Source organism: Megascapheus bottae, chromosome 3 (assembly GCF_031878675.1).
Source record: "Megascapheus bottae isolate mThoBot1 chromosome 3, mThoBot2.hap1, whole genome shotgun sequence".
Lineage (NCBI taxonomy): Eukaryota > Metazoa > Chordata > Mammalia > Rodentia > Geomyidae > Megascapheus > Megascapheus bottae.
The window spans coordinates 35560144-35582530 of record NC_143511.1 but is presented as its reverse complement, the minus strand read 5'-3'; the positions used below and the strand labels follow the sequence as shown (position 1 = coordinate 35582530).

At 46.0% G+C, this 22387-nt stretch overlaps 1 protein-coding gene across 1 annotated transcript; it reads left to right on the top strand.

Annotated features, from left to right (window-relative positions):
- The first annotated feature begins 13446 nt into the window (after nucleotides 1-13446).
- Nucleotides 13447-17921, top strand: LOC150065321 (NUT family member 2-like). The gene is made up of 7 exons (XM_090329347.1): nucleotides 13447-13637; nucleotides 14443-14571; nucleotides 15361-15500; nucleotides 15949-16241; nucleotides 16598-16714; nucleotides 17007-17129; nucleotides 17658-17921. Exons 1-7 carry the CDS (start codon nucleotides 13447-13449, stop codon nucleotides 17751-17753), a joined length of 1089 nt encoding a protein of 362 aa, XP_090185473.1. The 3' UTR covers nucleotides 17754-17921.
- The last annotated feature ends 4466 nt before the right edge of the window (nucleotides 17922-22387 follow it).

Here is a 22387-nt window from a genome sequence, read left to right as displayed (position 1 = left end):
CACCGTACTATCCTCTGTTCACCGCAGTATTCGTGGGAGTTTGCCCCTTCCCAGGCACCACTTGCAGTGTGAAGATAGGATTTGGGATTGAACCCAGTTTCCTTCTTTTTTTTTTTTTTGCCAGGCCTGGGGCTTGAATTCAGGGCCTGAACAGTGTCCTTGGGCTTTCTCAAAGGCAGAGTTCTGTCACTTGAGCCACAGCACCATTTCCAGGTTTTTCTATATATATATGGTACTGAGGAATCAAACCTGGGTCTTCGTGCATGCTAGGCAAGCACTCTACCACTAGGCCAAACACCCAGCCTTGGGCCTGTTTCTTTGTATAATGTTGCAATGCATTACACAGTCATAAAACTTTGTTGACATTCATATTTAGAAATGTTCCTTTGTCCAAGAGACCAGAAAAAAATGGGCTAATAAAGGCAGATACAGCAAGTAAGTCCATGTGGAAAAACGAAATAGTTAAGCTACCCAACTTCCATGCCCCTACCCACTTCTCTGACCCTTACCCACATACTGAACCTCTCATATCTCTACCCACCACCTGCCATTCCTACCAAATTCTCTGAACCCTTCCCCCTTTCAACCTCTCTGACATCTCCCCACTTCTCTGACCATCTTCACACATTTGACTCCTGCCTACCTGCTTTGCTCCCACCATCCCTCTGAGTCGTCTTGATCAAACATGATAAGGGGTGTCAATGTGTGAGAAGTAATGCACCTTCTATCTGGCAAATATAACCATAACTCTTCTGTACATTACAATAAAAATATAATAAAAAGAGAGACACTATCTGAAAAATAACTGAGGTAAAAAAATGATCTGGGAGTGTGGTTCAAATGATAGAGTGCCTGACTAGCAAGCACAAGTCCCTGAGTCCAAAAATCCAGTACAAGATATCTGAGGGGGGTGGAAATCTGTGCTTAATTGGTATCTCCTAGAGGGGAGCCTTTCAACCATCATGCCCAATTGCTGGAGGCCTATGCTGAGTATGAGTATGCTGAGGTGACATTGAGGTGGTAAGCTTGTCTGTCTGGGTCAACCACACCCTCCATTTGTTCTATAAAACCTTACATTGCTGCAATATTCTAACGATAGCAGATAGGGTACCCTACCCACACCCATGCATCTGCCCACCATCCTGCCCACCGGAGCTGCAAGCTCTTTATTCTAACACTCTTCTTTGAGTATCAGAGGACCCTTCTCTGAATCTCTGACATCTGGAAATGTCTGGAACAAACAATGCTTCTCTGAAGAATGACATATGGGTCATACAAGTGCCAGGGGCCTTCTCACTGCTGACTGAACCCCATGAGCTATGTCTGGCTGCTGACGATGGAGCCCTTAATCTGTCCTCAATCTCCCTCCCTGGTTATCAGCTTGGAGGCTCCCTGGTGTATTAAAGTTTGTAGAAGAATAAAAAAGAGAATTGGGAGGAAATTTACTAGATTTATTTACATAACTAGTGACTGCATCATTCAGTTTGGTCATATATCTGCTAGAGACAGACCTGTTAACTGCGCAGTCTCAAAACCCGGACACCTCCATTAAAGGGCAACCAATGAGGATGCACAGGTCCATGGCTGAAGTCTCTCCAGCTCCCTGGAGTGAAGGGTGTTGAGTCCAAGCGGAAAGGCTAAAGAAGTTGAGGTCTCATATCCACACAGGATTGCAACAGGAACAGACATTCCCACTCTGGGAAAGTGTACTCTTTCCCCATTTTTATCACATTTAGATCTCAGGGAGGCCAGGAAAAGACCCACAGGTCAAGGAGGTCAGGGAGCTAGAGAGGAATTAAGGACTTTGGGAAGGTGTGAGGGCAGTAGGCACAGGATGACAGGGCTCAGGAGGAGAGTGGGGTGAAGTGGGGCACTCAAAAAGGGAACAGGGTCAAGAAGATGGGTATTGATCAGGAAAGTGAGGAAGGTCAGTGAGGTACAAAGGAGGTGTGGAGATGGAGGGGATGAAAGAGAGGGCGCAGATTCTGTAAGGTTGAGAGGACTTAGGTAGGTAGAGACATGGAGGGGAGGAGGGGTCAGGAAACTGGGAGGATTTGTGGGAGGTGTGTGGTAGTCAGAGAAGCAGGGAGAGGTCAGAGAACTGGGTAGACGCCAGACACATGGGACTTATGTCCAGGAGGTGGAGAGCTATCAGGAGGGTGGCTTTCAGGAAGCTGTGTAGGGTACAGAGAGATGGGAATATCATAGATTTTGGTTAAAAAATTATTTCTGGAGATGGCATAATAGAAAAAGCAAGAGACCTCTGCTATGAAGGCTGTGAGCAGCCTAACAAAAGAAACATCCCAGCTGCCCTAATGAGGCCGGAGATAGATTTTCACCGCAGTCACTAAGCATTCTGGGATGGCTTCTTTCTTCTTTGGACCTGTTTTGAGCTGCTCAGGAGTAGGAATGTGTCGCCTGCTCAGTCCTTACTTCCTCATCCCACCTGGTCCTTGGCATTTTATTTCTACCATGCCCTTTGCTGCCCCACAAAAGGGACTTTTCTCCATAACCCCAACTCCCTGACAGAACAACAAAACTAGTGCTGGTTCAAGTGGGGCGGAGGTCTCATCTTCTTGGAACTGCTTCAAGCTGGGCAGGGCTGTAGAGATGTCCCTGCCTGTTTATTTGTTGTTCTGGCAGAGGGTTTTGGGGGAGTCTGGGAGGCCATGGCAGGTCCTAAGGGAGCTCTGGAATAAGACTATACAGAGCCGTGGTCAGGTGGGTGAGGGGCACAGGGCCACTCACTGGAGGGCACTGCTTGCAATCAATGCTGTAACATCATCTGTGCTTGTGAGGCCTGGAAATAAGAGGAAAGGCACAGTGAGAAAACAAAGGATGCACAGTCCAGTAAGGAAAAGTAAGAGAGAAACAGAAGGTCCTGAGGAAGATGAATCAGGAAACCCATGGGCAGGAGCTTCCCCATGAGATCCATCCTGGAGAGATGATTATCAAGGTTCAGAGGCCTGGTGGGTTCACTTGGGAATGTTAGACTGCATCTCCCCCTCCTCCCCACCCCTAATCCACCAGCCCTCCAAATAGTTTTACAGGTAACCCCTGGGTGGCAGTGGGGCTAAGAAAAGCCTTCTTGTTCTGCAGAATCATGGCTGCTAGGGGATTGATGTGTGCTACAGAGTCTAGGGCACCTCTAGGGACAAGTGTTCATAGACCAAGGAGGAAGACCCAGTTGTCACACGTGCCCCTGTGCCCAGTCCTAGGCATATGAACAGAGGGATCTGTTGGACAGCCCTCTTGTTTCTAAGAGCCTGTCGATGCCTAGACACTGGGAGGCCATCTGGGTTTCTCCTGGTGCTACAGGAACAGCAGATGCTGGAGAGGCAAGGTGGGAGGCCTGGGCCAGCTGCAGGGGAGACCACATATACAACATGGGCTTTGGCTTTAGCACCAGGCAGTCATACTTACGAAACAATGCTTGATAGCAACTCAGCCTTAGTGACATGGGAAGGGCTGGCATCAGTGACTCTACTAGGAAGTCAGATAACTGTATAAGAGTTCTTGGGCAAATTATCTGTCTCTAAATGGTGTCCTCTGAAGATATCCACTGGTTAGCCAGCCTGAGGATGCCTTTCCTGATACTCCCCTCTCCCCCCCCCCCTCCACATTGGGATGAGATTTGTCCTAGTGGGTCTTTCCTCATTGCCAGGAAAACATGTCCTCATTGCTCTTCTGTGATCCTCTGTCACAGAGGAAGGACACACTGGTCACGTGACAATCTGCCGGGAAGACTTTGTTTTGGTTTTGGCCAAATTTGAGCAACAAAGAGGCTTAGAAGAAGAATCTCTTAGCCTGAGCTTACCTGAAGCACATCTAATGATGTCTGCTCTACAGGTGATATCTGAACAGGTCAAAAATGTTGCTCTGCTGCTGTTGGTAAAAGCTGTGCATTTGCTGAATGTCAACAGACAACACTTAGAGAGCTGTATAAGGACACTACAAACAAACCTAATAAATGAGATTACTTGAAAGGATAACTGTTTCCAAAGAAGTACTTTCTAGAGGCATCCACTGTGATTCTGACAAGACACTCCAGAGAAGAATCATAACTGAAATGACAAATAACTAAGAATAGCCATAATCACAATGCTAAGGAAAACCAAAACGCGTTAGAAATTGGCTAACAGTCAGTTGTTTTGTTGCATCCAAACTTAATGTTAGTAATTATGATTGGCAACATTAGCATAGAACCACCAAGCTATCATTGTTACAAAACGATCTTCAACCAATCTGCAAAGCCCTTCATTACTGCTATAATTGGAATGACTCCAAAATGTAAAGCATGCAACTTAAATGTTCTATGGAATTTTCATTTTCCTGACCTTTATCTATGGTGTTGATATGGAGGATTTGCTAGGAATGAAGATAGAAGGGGACGAGGCAGGAACCCAAGAACATATCTTCAGACAAGGAGAAATCCAGGATCCTCCAGACTATAGGGAAAAAAAAGTGGTCCTTAAACTCAAAATGGCCCACTACAAAATCATGAAGACCATGGAGACACTGAAAAGCTTGACAAAGTTAGAGCAGAATCCCTTTCCCACCTTCCATTGGAAGGAAGCATCAGGAAATAGTTGGAGCACTCGAATGTGACCAAGTTGATCTATAGAATTGAAACACAGGGAAAATATTTCTCACCAAAGGAAAGTGGAGTCCTGAAGACTCCCATCTCCCCATGCCGTGGTGGAAGTTTCTGGGATAGTATTTCTGTAGCTCATTATGGCTGGCGGTACTGCCGTGAGAAGGGCATAGGAAAATACTGTGCTGAAACTAGACAGCATTTTGTTAGACACAGGAAGCAGTGTCAAGTCTAGTGACCTTGGCTTACAATTAAGTGTAGAGATAAGCAGAATCTAGACACCTTCTGTGACAACGAACTATTGATTGCCCCCAAATTATTCCCAGGTACAGTGTGTAATGGGCCTGTGGCTGATATGTGCAGCCTGTGGTTTCTCCTATATAACATGATCACATGGGATCTTCTGTTTTCTGGAGGCAGCTTTTGACAGCTGGAACAGTGGTTTCCAACATGGAAACTTTCAGATTCCCTTTCTGCACAAGTTCAGACATCATTAATCAATTACTAACCGAAGACACCAAGTAAAAGCCCATGTATAGCCCAAGATGGGGTAGTTGTGCCCCACCCAAGAGCAGAAACAGTCACAGGTGGCCGTGACATAGGACAGGCATCATTCTGCAGAAGAGACATGGACTCTCTGCATAGGGAAAACTTGATTAGGTAATGGCACCATAGTTCCGGTCAAACCCAGACACTGTGGTAACAGGAAACCCTCTCCTGTCAAGATCATGCATCAGCTGGCTGACACCACATTTGGCAGCACCTCTGACTTGGGTGGCAAAGTGAGAGAAAGGAAGGGGGAAAACAAAGCAAAAGTAGAGAAAGATATGACCCGGTAGCCTCTTAAAAACTTGAAAATGCCAACGGAACAGATGTTTGATAAAACGTGTGCATTGATTTCATGAAATGAAAACTATTTGTTTTCAAGTGGGGTTTTCTCCCCCCACCCTCTCTCTCTCTCTTTCTTTCTTTTCTTTTTCTTTTTTTTTTTTGCCAGTCCTGGGGCTTTAACTCAAGGCCTGGGCACTCTCCTTGGGCTTTGTCAAGGCTAGTGCTCTACCACTTAAGCAACAGCACCATTTCTGTTTTTTTTCTTTTTTTCTGTGTATATGATGCCAAGGAATCAAACCCAGGCCTTTGTGCATGCTTGGCAAGCACTCTACCACTATGTCATGCCCCTGGCCCCTCAACTAGACTTATTTTCTTCCACTCAAACACTCAAAACAATTTCCTGAATTTCCCTTGATGAGTCAAAGCTGTAACGATGCTTTGAATGTTTCTTGGTGTCCAAGTATTACAAGACATCACAGTTCTGTTAAATATTAACATGACTGTAATCATTTTGACAACTTGGACATTAACATCAGTAAAGATAAATGATACACTGTTGACTGAACATATAAAGTGTATTATACTTAAAATATGACATCAGATGTTATGAACAATACTTGCATGGTTCTTTTCATTTGTATAATTCAGAATAAGATATTTTTTATGTAAAAAACTTGAACAACAACAAATGTTGGCAGGAATGTTGAGGAAGAGAAACCCTATTGCACTATTGGTGGGGATGTAAATTATTACCACCACTCTGGACAGTGGTCTAGAGGTTCCGCAAAAAAATGTAACAGATTTTCCCTACAACCCAGCCATATCAATCCTGAGTGTCTCCCTAAGATTATCATGAGTCAGGATACATTAAAGACACTTACAGATAAATGTTCATTTCTGTACTATTCACAGCAGCTAAGTTATGGAAACAGCCCAGATGTTTTACAATAGATGAGTGGATCCAAAAAATGTGGTACCTATACACAACAGAATTTAACACAGCCATTAGAAAGAATAATATGTCATTTGCAGGGAAATGGATGGACCTACAACAAATAATTCATGTTAAGAGAGGTAAGCCAAGCTCAGAGAGACAAATGGGGCATGTTTTCTCTCATATGGGGAAGCTAGATCTAAAATACACTGGGACTAGACACTCACACACAGTGAGACCAGAGGAGGATACTCTTAGGGGACGAACACAAAGGCACATCTGTGTTTCTGATCATATAAAATAATATTTATCAAAATTGCCACCAGGAAATGAAATCAAGAAGCTTTTTGCCTTGTTGCTTTTTTTTTCCTTTTTGTCTCTTTTGTTCATTTACCTGTCTTTGAGAGGGTAAGGAGGGCATAGAAATGGAGGGACCAAGGGTGAACAAATGCAGCAGTGACACTCCCTAGACACTGTGCTGAAAGTGAACTAGACAACTTGTGGGTGGAGATGGGAGGGAAACATTGAGAATGAGAGAAGGGTTGACATTGTCCAAAAAGAAATACACTCGTCACCCAACTTACGTAACCTTAGCCCCTCTATACATCACCTTTATAAGCACAAAACATTTTAAAAAGCATGAAATACATTTTAATGAACACATTGCATATAAAATAATAAAATATAGACTCCCATTCATTGTAACTTCACTTTATTCATCTGATTCAAATAATCCTTTTTGATTTTCAATGCTCTTACAATTGCAGGAAGTCAATTATGATATGGAAATACCAGTCTTGATTTAAATCCTATGATTAAATTCTGCACAGGCATCAAGAATGGTGGTGAATATTGACCAAATACTGATGCTAATATATTTTGCTTACTTTCATAACTTGGCCATAACAAAGTTTCTGCTGCTTTCTAGCTGACCTGGAAAATGCTTTTCAAACACATAAGAAGTTTTGCTCAACTTTCTACATTCTTGAGGCTGTGAAGAGTATTTTGGGGGGATTGGTCAGACTTTCTGTAAGTTCACAACATTATTATCCTTCACCCCTTAAAGGCCCAAGGCCCCACAGAACAATGAGGGGAATGCAGGGCTGTGACTCTCACCAGTATCTACAGTGGACACACTGCCTGGTACCAGGTCCTACTCAAGAGGCCCCGAGTCCCACAGTGTGCCGGGGCCCGCGGGCACTGTCACGACCCGCATGTTAAAACCCAAGGGCTGGGCACTGGAGCAGTGTGCTAACATGCTTAGAAGACTCAACTCTGAGTTTCCACTACGCGTGTTTTTGTATAACAGACCCTGAACATCGCCATGGGAACAAAGATCATTGGAATAACGTCCATGCTCGTGCCTGCGTGGCCATGCTCCCCAGTGCGCGGCGGTACTCGCGCCCTGGCATCTTTCCAAGGAGGTGACAGTTGAAGGGGATGCATCTGCGTGCCTCCTGTGTGCGCATGCACAGTGCACGCAGCTGGGGACCAGCGCCCACCCTGGAAGCCCTCTCCCAGAACGTTGGGCGGCGGTTCTTCCTTAAAACCAGTCAGTTAAGACATGACCACTCATGATCTCCAAACTCACCAGCTTGCCACACCTGCAATTATACACCTCCTATTTGCAAGTTCCATTAAAGACCTGTTCTGATAGTTTCAGACCTGAAGGTTACTCTAAAATGTCCTGACTATTCCTACATTTACTCTGCTATGTACAAGAGATGGCCCAATAAATCTTGTCGCACAAATGTTTGCTTTTAAAATTTTTATAATTGATCACTCTTACAAATAATATAGAGGGAAGTGACACTGTGGCTCAAAGTGGTAGAGTGCTACCCTTGAGCTGAAGAGCTCAGGGACAGTGCCCGGGCCCAGAGTTCAAGCTCCACAACTGACAAAAAATAAAGAGTGTGGAGACCATTTAAAATTTTCTCTCTGTGTCTTTCTCTGCTCCCCTTACTTCTCTTCCCCTTTTTATCCCCCAGTCCCCTCTTTCCCTCTGTGATATACTGCAAAATTAAAGTCAGAAACGTAAAAGAAAGATGTATCCTGTGTAGTAATACTTTGTAAACTACCACTCACCTTCCTGGAACCCAGAATGATGTCTATAAAGTCTCATTCCTGCCAAGATCTCCCCACTGCAGAGTTCCAATAACAAGGTATGCTCTCTCACTATTCCTCTGCCTCCTCTAAAACACAGCCATGCTTCCTCAGTGCATTCTCACTGGTGTTTTCTTCTTGGCACTCAACACTGCTTGAGGCATTTCTACAAGAATTGTCACAACCAAGGGTGACAATTTTTTTTTTTTTGTCTGTTGTGGGAATTGAACTCTGGGTCTGGGCGTTGTCACTGAGCTCTTTAGCTCAAGGCTACTGCCCTACCCCTTGAGCCACAGAGCCGCTTCTCATTTTTTCAAGATTAATTGGAGATAAGAGTATCAGGAACTTTAATGCCCAGACAGGCTTTTAACCCCGATCCTCAGATTTCAGCCTCCTGAGTAGCTAAGATTATAGGTGGGGCTACCACACCCAGCCCAAAGAACTTTTATCTACTTCTCTGCATGGTGTGTTTTTACAAATTACCACTGGAATAATCTGATTATGTCTGTACATCTTTAGCCTCCCAAGTAAGGTCTAGGGAAGTTGTACAGAGGCTGCTAGACAGAACAGAAAGGTAAGTGCAAGTAAGGAAGATGGAAAACTGAAGCCTACATGTATGCAGAGAGGCAGCTGTTGTGTGTTCTCATTCCAATCACTCTGACCAAACACCATGCAGGCATTTGGTGGAAATATTCACTAGTTCATGCAGAAATACAGGTGAAAGGTAACAAGAATCTCCCAAGAGGAAACTGAAGGGTCATTGAGACCTGAGCCCACACAAGCATAGCAAAACAGGGAGAGGTCCCCTAGGCTTTGGACTTCCATTTCCACATGGCCCCCATTGCACTTCATGCAAAAATCTCTTTTGGTCAAAATGGCTTATCTGCCAACTGTGCTCTGTTTTAAAGTTCACAAAGTGGGAGAGTCCTTTTAAATGTCTATTCCTTTTCCACCTGTAGGCTGTCCAGCAGGGAGTGAGTTCCTTCAGCTAGATTTCCTTTTTCTTTTTTCATGCTCACCCCAAATTTCTAGCAATGTCTTCTTGTCACAGTATAAACTAGGAGTGCTTTTCCCTTGTTTTGGGCAATGAGGAACTGGCAGTGACTCACAATATGCAAATTAGAACACACATTTTCTTGAGGGGGGTAAAACATTTTAAAACATTTGCCATGCAGATATATTCACAATGAATCCTTTACTAATTGAGTGGCATGTTTTAATAAACCAAACATAGCCAAAAGTTGCAAATTCACATTCATACTAACCTCGCCAGGACACAAAACACTGAAGCGTGAGTAAGCCTGCATGAAGCATTATCAAACCTTTGCATTAATTTGCAATTGGACAAAACCATTTTCTCCTTAAAGCGTTCCTTAGAATGAACACATGATTATTGTAGAGATATGATGGGAGTAAAAGCACAAAATCTATTTAATGTGTAACACACTGCTCCATGGAGTGTCAGCTATGTGCCCTGATGGTCATGTAGCTATGAAAGCTATTGTTAGCTATACCTGCCCTGTATCAGGAAAGAAGATCATAAATCACTAGCCTGAGGAAAGATAAAAAACAAACTTTCACCTATGATTCCTACTGAACAGGTGCTGCTTTATGATCATTTAGCATAAAAAAAAACAAAAAAGAAACAATGGTACGACAAAGCCAACAAGTCAAAAAGATTGCCCCTGCAATTTAGAATATGCATCCCCAAGAGCAAGGAGATGTGATGGGACAAGCGATTGTGAAGCCAGCAAGCAGTGGCCTCCGGCCCCCAGAGGACAGTTCACACTACCATGTGGAGGACACAGGGGAATGAGGACTGGAGATTGGTGAGTAAAAGCCACAAAATACACAGCATTACAAGCATAGAGGATTTCTATTGTATGTATAAAAAGGAAAAATGAAACCCTAAGCACTGGACATTATTAGGGCGTGGGTGTCATTTCTGCCTCCGATTCCTCATATTCTTCTCTAAAGCTATGAAGTCCAGAGACTCTAATGGAAACTCCAGTCTATGTCATCTCATTAGCCAGTCTTCTATGTGTCTATAGAGAAAATGCATATGCATTTTATGTGTATATAAACACACATGATATACACAGTATATGTATGATATACATGCACATAAATACATGTGTATGTAAAGCAGAACTTGGAACTTATGAAACTATTGAAATTGTTCCCAGGAATGCCTGTGAAGAAGGAAAACAGTGTGTGATGAGGTAAAAAAACAAAACAAAACAAAACAACAACAACAAAACAGGCTTTCTCGGAGAAGAGGATCACAGTGGCTCAAAAGCGATGTACATATGGCCATATAGGATGAGGTTAAGCGAAATGAACTCTAGGATATGGAAACAGGAGGTTTATCTTTGTGATTGCTATTCTAAATGTACTATGTGAAGTTATTTGTTTTCTCTTCTTTTCCCCCTTATGGTTAATCTCATGTTGTTACTGTATCTAACTTTGTTACCCGGTATATTGTATATATGTCTATTTGTTTATTTAAAATAGGGAAGAGAAGGAGAAAAATCAAGATGATTTGGAGGGAGTGGGGGGAGGGAAAGTGGGAGAAAAACATGAGAAGGGATAGCAATGTTCCAGAAGTAGTATACCCACTACCTGACGAATGTAAATGTAACCCTCTGTACGTTACCCTGACAATAAAATACAATAAAGAAAAAGAAAACAACAGAAACAACAACAAACAGGTGTACGGATGAAGACATGAAGGGAGAAAACAACCGCAAAACATATTCTCTGCATCTAAGAGAGAATATTGAAGTGGCTGTAGCACCCAACAGTCATCTTGCCACATTGCATTATTTAAAGAGAACCAAGGTTCTGGTCCACCTGCCAGAGCCCTGAATGGAATGCCTGTCAGCTCCCCACCCAGCCCTACTGGATCTCCGCCCCTCCCCCACTGTAGAATGCCTGGACCCCCACATTCTACTGCTATTTAAATTTAAACCTTCCCCAGTTGTAGTTGGACCCTGAGAAGCAACTGGAGCCACGTTGCTCTCTGGGTTCTCCACTGGACTTCTCTAACTCAAGGGCTTCCAGACAGCTGTGGATGGTATCCAAACCTGTGGGGATGGCTTCAGACAGAGGTAAGCTTGAAGGTCAGGGCTAAAGCTTCTAACTCCCAGCTATCCCTGAAAGGACTTTCGAATTTAAAGTTGCCCCCACCCTCCTAACCTGAGTTAATGGGCTGAGCTGTAGTATTAAAAAGCACAGCACTGAACTTTCCCAAATTGGAAGATAACTCCTGAGGGGACGTCACAAGGACCCAGGGATATGGTGTCTTAGACGAGGCTGCAGATTAATCCACTGGCCACAGCCCAAAACCCCTGGCCTCTTCCCATCCACAGAGGACTTCTATTCCAGTCCCAGTAGCTGGTGGTGTTTATTGCAAAGGGACAGGGCAGCCTGGCCATTGACTCAGACATTGGGCCTCACTTGTAATCCCTCTGATGCCTTCAGATTTTCGTTTTGTCAACAGTCTGTGCCCTTCATTTCACTGTGGACGCAAAGACAGGGTCCATCTCCTTTGTTTGGTATTTCATAAATAGGGAACTGATGTGAACTGAGTCTAGGATTGTCTTTCCCAAGACAGGGTAGAGAGAATCATGGAATGAGGAGACGTTCTGGTGTTACTCTTTTTTTTTGGTGGTTCATGGGGCTTGAACTCTGGGCCTGGGCACTGTCCCTGAGCTCTTCAACTCAAGGCTACCACTCTACCCTTGAGCCATAGCCCCACTTTCCATTTTCTAGTGGTTAATTGGAGATAAGAGTCTCACGGCTTTGTATTGCCCGGGCTGGCCCTCAGGTCTCAGCCTCCTGACTAGGATTACAGGCATGAGCTACCACGCTGGCTCCACTGCTGTTTTTCCAGGAAGCTGCCAAGTGAAAGACCCACAGGCCAGGTGGGGTGTGTTAGGAGGTTAACTCTAGGTGTCCTTAGGTGCTAGCTTAAGGAGAGATTTCATTTGGTGCTTTTGTTTCTGGTTCTAGGTTAGACAAGAAAAGGAAAGGTTTAGATAGTTCCTCAGGAAAGGAAAGCTGAGGAACTAACGGGGCATCTTTTAAATCTCTCACCTGCATAGAGAAGATTAGGGAAGCAGCAGTGGCTGCTGGAGTGGAATCGTCTGCCAATTGGGGGCAAATTAACCCCTTTCTAGAGAAGAGCCTTCAGGGACATGGGCTCTCTGCCCAGGATGCCTGAGGGAGACCCACAGATGCAGAGGAAGCCGAGAAGTTACTCTCAGTGCACATGGGTGAGGGAGTGTTGGGGACAGAAACAAGTTCTTTGCAGGACAATTCTCAAGAGAGGGACACAGCATGACATTTATCTGGGAATCACACTATTTCCCCCCTCCAAGCCCTGCTTACTGACAATCCTTCCTAGTCCTCAATAATTCCAAATCTCCTGTGTCTTTTTCCTCTTGTTCTTTCTCCAGCAGCATGTCCGGTGTCTGTACCTAACCTGAGCCTGAACCCGATTGCCTCTGGAAGTCCTTTCACACACCTGCAATTTCACATTGCAGCGCCAGGCCCAGCATGTGCTGGGTCACTGATGAAGCAGCCTCCCCTTCCCCGACCCACAGTGGCTGCAGCATTCCCTCCTCAGGGGGGCCCTCGGGTGAGGCCTGCTTTCCCCAGCACAGCTGTGGTGTCTGGAGGAAGAAGTTACAACTTGAGTGGGGCAGGCCCTTCCAGTGTCACTGTGGAAATGGGGACAGGAGGAAGGCCAGCAGTGCCCCTGCCTAACCAGACAGTTATTCTCACTCAGGCTCCTCTCATTTGGAATGTCCCTCCTGGGACCTTCAGCCCAGCAGGCCGGGCTCCATTTCTCTTGCCGGGTCCTGACACCCATGCTCCAGTGACTGTCCCCACCAATGGACAGAGGCAGGCTGCCCAAGACAGCTTGTTCATGGGCCTAGGCCCTGTAGCCACACTACCAGAATCCAAGCAGGCTCCCGTCATGCCCTCAGTTCGCCATCTGGGACCTTGGTCACAGAGGCCCTGTGCAGAGGGCAGTGTACACACTTGCCAGGCCAAGCCTTCGCCTCCCAGTGTCTATCAGAACTTTCGGCGCTGGCAGCAATTCAAGACCTTGGTCCGGAAGAGACTTCCACAGACTCCTGACATGGAAGCACTTGCCTGCTTCTTCATGTGAGTGCCTCCTCTGGGAAGCAGGAGCTCTGCTGGAGCTCAGGAATGGGGATCACTACCAAAAGGGCCAGGGAAGTTCTGAGCCTTCCGGCAGCTGCAGAGAAAAACACACATAGAAATAGTACTGTCACACCAGGGCAAGAAAAGCACCTTACCTCTCTCCACCACGGTGCCCTGGTGAGTGGACTAACCTTAGTTTTCAGGAAGGATCAGCTCATAGAGAATTCCCACAGAAGGCCTGGTATAAAGGGTGCCACAGTGTGCATTTAGGGTCATCCTGTGTATGTGCCACTTAGCTTAGTCCATCAGACAAACTTGTGGAACTGGTCGTGCAAACCAGACATTCTCCCAGTCCAAAGGATGGAATTCTCAGATTCCGGAGCTGGCAGATCCCATGGCTGCATCATGTGTGCCATCCAGGGCTGAGAGGCAGCTTTGGTTGCTCTTCCTGTCTCTCCAAGGGCACTGTCCTGTCCTGGGATTGCCATCTCCATGACAGCACCTAATCTAGGCTGACCTATGGCCCTGTCTCCCAACACCATTATTACTAGAATAAGGATCCAACATGTCAGTTCTGAACAACAAACTCATTGTCTAATTCTACACACATTAACCAAAAGCACTCACAGGCACATGAGGGAGCACTGTCCTTGCTACTGATTTCTGTGGTCAGTAAGGGAGAACTAGAAATAAGAGCCCACCCTGGAGCAGGGCAGGGGTGAGGAGAACCAAGTCATAGACTGGGCTGGGTCAACTGGGGGTGGAGGGGCACCTGTGGACTGTGACTGACCCTGATGAATTGCAGCCCAGTGCTTCGGTCCCTGGCCCGGCTCAAGCCCACCATGTCCCTGGACGAGGGCCTGTGGAGAGGCCTTCAGGAATGGGAGTGCCTAAGCAATTATGACCGCATGAGCTACCACGAGATGGCAGCCAAGTGAGTGAGGGAACTTGACGAGGGTATGTGGTGGGGGAGGACAGGGATCACACACCTGGGCCTAGTGGGGCTCATCACTCACACTGCCTGGAAGGGTATGGACGTGCCTAAAAGTCCTCCTCTCCTGACACATTTCTGAGTGGCACAGTCTACCCAAGGTGTGAGCTGTGGCCTAGTGGAGTCCTCACAAACCCTGTATCTCTGGTGTCTGATCTAACCCCGCCAGAGGGGTTGAGGGTCAGATTAGGAGAAGAAATCAGCCAATAAGTGGTCACTTCAAAAACTGGGAATTGTGCAAAGAAAAATGTTGCTCTAGAAGTTGGTGGCTCATGATTCTGTGGCGACAATCCCTGCTCTGCAGACTCAAAGATTAAATTCAGCTCTTTGTTCTCTCCATCAGTCACAGTCTTGATCAGCTTCTGACAGTCTCCTCCTGTGGGTAGGAGCAGGGCCAGAATAGGCCTCAAAGATGGGTCACTCAAAGCCCTTCCTGGGTTTCTTGGTCCCATGCAAGCCCTGAAGGATATAAAACTTCCCTGACCTTTTTTGTAAAAAACATTTTTATTGCTATTATATACACACGGGATCAGTAACGTAAGTCAAATAAAGAGGGCATTTTTTTGGACAATGTCACTCCTTCCCTCACTGACATCTGATTTTCACCAGCAACCTTCTGGGACTAGACAAGTACCTCAGAGTACAGCTCCCGCTCCACCCATGCTCTCCTTCTGGGAAATAGCATCGGGTTAATCTCCCTGTCAGCTCACTGGGTGCCTCCTTCATTCCCAGGTTCATGGAATTTGAGGCTACAGAGGAGATGGACAATTCAAAGATGACGGGGATAACCCATTTCCAGGGCCAGCCTCCTGCAATCCCACTGAACCAAGATTCTCCAAGGCCCTCACCCCTTGACATTCTCCAGCAGCCAGGTAGAGTCTTTAAGTGTAGGAGTCCATGGCATAAGGTGGCCAAAGGATTCTGGAAGAATTCAGCCACCCCCACAGCTCCTATTTCAGAAGAAGCAATTTCTCTTACGATTGAAGCAAATAATTCCTCTACAGCCTGAGGGTTCTGATGTGCTTATTATGGAACTCGTTATTATTGGGGATATGTATGTAGCTTCTTGTTCCACTGTCCTGGTACCCTGGCCCACAGCTGCTTAGGATCAGGGATTAGATAAGGAGAGCAGCAGGGTCTCAGTGTCTCTGAATTTGGTCCCACATGGCTGCCCTACATATTCCTATGTTGCAGTGCCTTTTCTTGCTCCAGTGTCTATCATGGCCTTGGTCTGGCATAGTTCTAGTAATCTCTGCTCCTCAGCAATCTTGGGGTGTTCATTTCCCCATCCATGCATTGTCTTGTTTTCCTCTCTTTTAGAGGGCAACTCCACCAAGAATGGTCTCAAGGGTCAGTCTACCAAGCCACCAGCATCCACAGGCCAGAAGCCACCAGAGACCAAGGCACCTGAGGAGATCCCCTCTGAAGCCATGGAGGAATACATGGCCATCATGGATTGGCTGGAGGGCCTTCCAGAAATGTCCACTCTCAAGTCTGAGGGGACAGCCAAAGAGGAGGAAATGAAACAACAGGATGTCGATGACATGTGTTCAGATCCAGAGCTCCTGAGCCTCATTGACCAGCTCTGCTCCCGGGAGGATTTCATGGCAAATGTGGGCTCCATCTCCAGCTCTGCTTTCTGCTAGTTTCCCTGGCCCTTGGAAGTCAGCATGATCTCCTGGCTCTGTGTGTGTGTGTGTGTGTGTGTGTGTGTGTGTGTGTGTGTGTGTGTGAGAGAGAGAGAGAGAGAGAGAGAGAGAGAGAGAGAGAGAGAGAGAGAGAGAGAGAGAGAGAGAGAGAGAGGGGGAGGGACCAGGGGTGGAGGGAGGGCAGAGAGAAACACTCAGTTTCTGTGCTGTGGACCAGATGGGGGAGGTCATTCCTTCCTGTCTTCTCAAAGTCCCCTTGGTACTGATTGCTCCTTTATACACACACTCACACATCGTCACCCTCTTCCTTTGGCTCGCAGGTAGAGGCCATCATTCATCCCACATTCCTGGAAGGAGTGCTTTCCTCCAAACCAGAGCTGGATCTTGTGGCCCTCATTGAGGAGCTGGAACAGGAAGAAGGACTCACCCCTGACCAGGTGACCACAGGAAGCTGGTGGATGGGGAGGGGAATGAAAGGCGGTACAACCGGAAGGGAGGGGCCTTGGGACTCTGGGGAGTCATGGCTTTTGAGGTTATTCCTGGTGGTAGATATGGATGTGGACAAGGCATTGGAGAGCCAGGGAGGGGCTAAGCATGCAGAGCTGGAAAGAGACCCAGAGGAGAGGTGGCAAGCACAAGTGTGTCTCTGCAACCAAGAGAGGTGACACCTCCAGTTGGGCCTCTTCCAGCCAAATGCAAAGAGTCACTACTCATTTCCTCCTCCCACAGATAGTACAGAAACGACTTGGGGCACCCGAAGGAGCCTTGGGAGTCTGTGAGTTGGCCACCTGCCAAGGTGCAGCTAGGAATGACCAGAGCCTCCAACAAGCAGTCAGTGCAGATAACAGCAAGGTGCAAATCGTTTCCAGTGATGATCAGAGCTATGGTGGCACTGCTGAAGAGCAGCTGATGCCTGACACTGGTGTCTTCCAGGGGGGTCAAGGGTGTCCTTCACCGGGGGCCACCCTGTCCACGGCTTCTCCCCATGGATATGGATCCCAACCCCAGCATCTGGGGTCTGGAGATGCCGTGAATTGCACGGAAGAGTCTCCTGGGACTCCATGCAAGCTAGTAGGGGACAAGATGGTAGACAAGGAAAGTGTCTCCAGTCTGGCTTCCTTGCTGGGCTCTGAGTACCATCTCCTACCCTGGGGAATATCACAGAGCCCTAAATCTTCCACCATTCTCCTCTGCTCTGGACACCAGGCCCCCAGGCCGCCTTTGTCCAAGAGAAGAGGCGGCAGTCTAGACCCCTCTCCACCTGCCAAGTTCAAGGAAAGAGCTTGCCTTGAAGTCTCATGTGTCCTGGAAAGGAATTCCCACCCTGGGCCTTGCCTTGAGGAATCTGCAAAGCAGGACTTGACATTGGGGCTTCTTCAGCCCTCACAGCCTCAGAAGAGAAAGCACGAGGCACTGGATGGTCAGCAGAAGAAGAGGAAGAAGAAAAAATATCGAAGCCAGTTGGGACCTGAGTGAGATCTCACTTGGATTGCATTCTACAACCTACTAAGGAAAAATGCTGATTCAGGGCTCCGTAGTGTAGCAAAGGAAGGAGGTGGGCAGTGGGATAGTGGAAATGAAGGGAGGGTGCAGTGAGCCTGATGGGGAGGGAGTTTTATGTGAAGGGAGGGATTTGCAGAGTAAATAAAGAGAATTTGGTTGGAATCTGTCCTCTGAATAGCTGAGCTGGTGTCTGGGTTGTCCATAGAATGAGGGGGATGAGCAAGTGAAGATTGGGAGCTGTCAGGATCTTCAGCTCCAAGTTTTCCACACACTCCTCAAATTCTTCCATGCAGATCAGTCCACTGATCCTGGGAGCAGACAGACTGGAATCTCACTGCTATCTGGTTCATAACCTTCTCTCCAGGCCTTACCCTCCTTAAGAGGTCCTTATGTGTACAGCATCTCTTGACCCAAGAACATCTATTAGGGGAGTCTGTTTTATGCTTTGCAGCCTCCATGCCCTTTTCTAGTTCTCTGAATTTGGATCTTGAGATGACCTGCATTTTACTGAGTTTCTTTCCACTGCCCTAATTGGGCCCATGGCTTGGCTGAACAAGTTCTCAACTAGCCAGGGTCTTCCCCAGTAGCTCTTGGGGAAGACAAGTGCTGGCCTGAGAGGATGTAGCTGCATCTTTCTAGGGGATCTTTGGCTGACAACCCCAGCAAGGACTCTTCCTCATTTAGGAAGAGACCATGCTCTCTGGCTGTGATGAAGAGGGACCAGCTCTTGGGCATGCCTTGTGGTGGCTGCCCTTTCATTTGTACTCAGAGTAACTAGAGATTCTCCTAATCTATGGACTCTGGGAAGGATTGCTGAGAGTCCCTTGTTTGGGGAAACTTGGCCAGGATGTCTCAACTTGGGGAAATAGCTGTAAATTGTCCCAAGATTCAAGAGCTTTGATATAATTGGCCATCACTAGGCAAAGGTTCCACAGGTCTTAGAGCACCGTGGGAAATGTGTCAGGGCTCATTCTCAGGACTGACAGCAGGGGTTGCTGAAAAGCAACATCATACTTCTGTGGATCCTTGAACGGATTTTATGTCCAAGAGAATGTCTTCACTTGGAGTGTTAATGGTACAAATCCCTCTTTGTAGCCACGCTTTCAAGAGCCATAACTGCCTAGCATGTTTTCTAAAGGTTCTTAAGAAGCTCTTTTCTGAATCCTCAGTTGTGAGAGTATCATCTATGCTTTCTCTGTAAACTTTGTGGACTGTGCAAAAGCGCTGACTATAAAGTTTATGTTCATTTCTCCAAAGATCAAATTCTACCTGTATACTATAATCTTTAGAAGGTCCTGTGTCTTAGAGTTCATTGAAATATCACATTTCTGTCCTTTTATGAAGCATGTTTGCAAAAATATATTGGGATTGAAAGATGGTTTCTGAGGGCCAGAAGCGTGGCCTGGTGGTAGAGTGCTCGCCTAGCACACACAAAGACCCAGGTTCAATTCGTTGGTACCACATACACAGAAAAAGCCAGAAGTGGTGCTGTGGCTCAAATGGTAGAGCACTAGCCTTGAGGAAAACCCAAGGAGAATGCTGAGTTCAAGACCCAGGACTGCCACACACAAAAAATGGTCTCTGTCAATAAGAATAAACTACAGGGAAATTTCATATGTGAGGGCAAGGTCATGCATTCCCAATGAATGTAAGAAATGAGTTGAGAAATTGTCCCATTTTTTTTAATCAAGAAAAATAAGCAAATAATTGATCTCATTTCACTTTTAGTTAAAATCACTAATTTGTTAGGCACAGTGGCTCTTGCCTATAATCCTAGCTAAGCAGGAGGCTGTGATTCAAGCTAGTAGGAGCATGAGTCTCATATGTCCAATTAACCACCAAAAAAAGGGGGAAATGATGCTGTGTTTCAAAGTGTAGGGCACTAGGCTTGTCTCACAGAGAACCAGAGCAGCACATATGTCCTTAGTTGAAACCATATGACTAGTCAAAAAAGAAAAAAAGGCACTAAATTTGCAGGCCATGTAGCTGGGAAATGTATTACTAGTGTCTCTCTCACTAGCTCTGCTGTGGAGAGACTCAGGATGTGTGTCAACATGGTAATAGTTGCACACAGTTCATGGCCTATTTGTCTAGGTCATGAGGGCTGCCTTTGCAGTAAAAACTAACTCCTCCCTTAGACCTGAAGATATCTAAGAGATGACTGGAACAAGACAACATATTGACTTGTCTATCTTCCAGTTTTATCTTTGTCCCTGTGGCCTTAACCCATTCTATAAAGACACCTAACAGATATCGTGGTCAATAATAGTAGCTCAGTAAACTTGTGAAAAAGCAAGCCACCTAATTCCTGAAATATCTCCACCTATGCCCAGAAAACACATGACAACTCCTCCTTTTATTAGCCTATTCTCTATTTGTAACTCACCAACTTGCTAGAGTGGAGAGGCTGATTTCTGGGAAGGGGATCACATGTGTGTGTTCCTTGGCCAGTCAGTAAATTTTGTTCGTGCTGATGTGGTGATGCATACCTATATTTCCAGCAACTTGAGAAGCTTGAAGCTGGAGAGAAGGTATGAACCTCAGGAAAATCGCTAAGATGGAATAGGAACAAAACCAGCAAGAACAATAAAAAAAGAAGACCTACAAACAGAAAAGGTATTAAGTTTATGGCTTAAGTGGTGGAGCACTTGTCTAGCAAGCGTAAGTCCCTAAGTTCAATCCTTTAAACCATTATCCATTCAAAAGTGCATTCCTCATTCTGCCTCTTGAGTCATTGGTTTTTATCAAGAACCTGGAGAATGTAAGGTTTTTCTTTGTTTTACTCCTGGAGTCTGCTACCATCTAACTGATCCAGTACAGGTTCTCTTCCTTCATGTTGTGTTGAAGGAGACATCCAAAAGCAGAAACCATACACTCCAATGCATACCTCTGTGACTTCAGTGTTGCAAATAAAGCCAGATGAGAGATGCCCAAACATTCAATGTGTCTACCAGAACAGATCAAATTAAAGATCCAAATAAAACTAAAATATGGAAATATGGAATAATAGGTAGCAATTAAAATCCATAAAATGTAAAAGATAAATGGAACAATCAATGAAATAAAACTTTTTTTGTGGTACTCTTCACTGTTTAGGCAGCTGACCTCTGAGGGTCAAGAGTCTAAGTCAGCTCTCACAGGAAAGTAGGTGAGCGTATTCTCTTCATTTAGTCTCCCCAAGAGCAAAAAGCAGAGGTGTGGTTCAAGTGGTGGAGCGCTTGCCTTGAGCCTAAAACTGAAAAAAATCCTGAAGGTAAAACATGTGTGGTCACAGCTCTCAAGTGGTGAACCAATTGCCTAGTACACATGAGGTATAGTGTTCAATCCCCAGGGCAACTGCACACACTAAATCTCTTCCTTTTCCTTTCTAGTCTGCCTCTTGGTTCATTATAATGAACGAGTCCAGCCTGTTTCCACCCATTCTCCTAACACTTAGTGCTGAAAATCCTAGAGAGGAAAAGCGCCAGGAGAAACTGGGTCCCCTCTGCTGAGAGGCCACCCACTTCCTGGTCACCTCTCATTGAGTTTCTGCTCTGCCCCTTCTCTTTCTCTTTCCAGTGGAATCACAGAGCCCTCTGTGCTTACTTCCCTCACTTCTGTTCCCAGACTCTCGGTCTCCAGGCAGGAGGCCAACTGCAATTTGACCATCTCCATCCATCACCTAGAAGTCTTCAGGACAAGATAATCAGCCATGGTCCATGGTGGAACCACCCTGACACAGATCAGAGGCCTATGAGAAGTCCCCCCACTCCATGACTGTGGGGTCAGAGACATGAGTCTCTCATGCTTTCTGGATACCCTTTAATTAGGACTTTGCAGACACTCACTCATTTATCTTTCCAAATACTTGGGGACAGCTAATGCAGCTGTCACCCTATCTTCCAAACTGGGCTCCAAATTGCCTGTTACCAGAGACTCCCCCATTGGCTGGCCAGTGGCCTAACCTTAAGATGCATGGGCTGACTGATTTACAGTCAAAAAACTAAATTATTTGTCTACTGAACTCTGGCCTCACCAGCCTTTAACAATGGCTGTTGTTGGCCTGCATTCAGGACCTTTGATTTTAGTATTCTTACAGATTTAAACAATTTTCTCCAATGAAACGGCAGAGTCCAATGGCAGGTCCCATATGCTCAAGCTTTTGTTCTCTTACATTCTAAACCTTCTCTCTCTTCATCCCATCCTACCTCACAAATTGTTCTTTGTTGCCCCCTCTCCTCAAACTCTAAAACATTGCCCAAACCACCTCTATCTCCATCTAGTCTTTTGAACTTTCACTCTGCCATTGAGCCTCCTCCTTATCCACTCCACTCCATCCTTCTCCTCCCACTCCTTCTACCCCCACACCTGAGAACTTCCAGTCTCTACCTCCCAATCACCTTCTGCTCAGCTCCTCCCTCTACCTTGCTCCCCTCTCCCCTCCTCTCTTCCCTTCCATTCCTGCCCACCACTCCCTCTAAAATGTCTCATATGTTTCCCCTTCATGAGGTAGCAGGACAGGACAGACCCTCCTGAGTCCATGTTCCTTTCAGCCTAAACAAGATGGATTCTGTTGGACAAAGACTGAAGTCATTTTCAAGCACTCTGCTCCATTATAAAAAAACAGT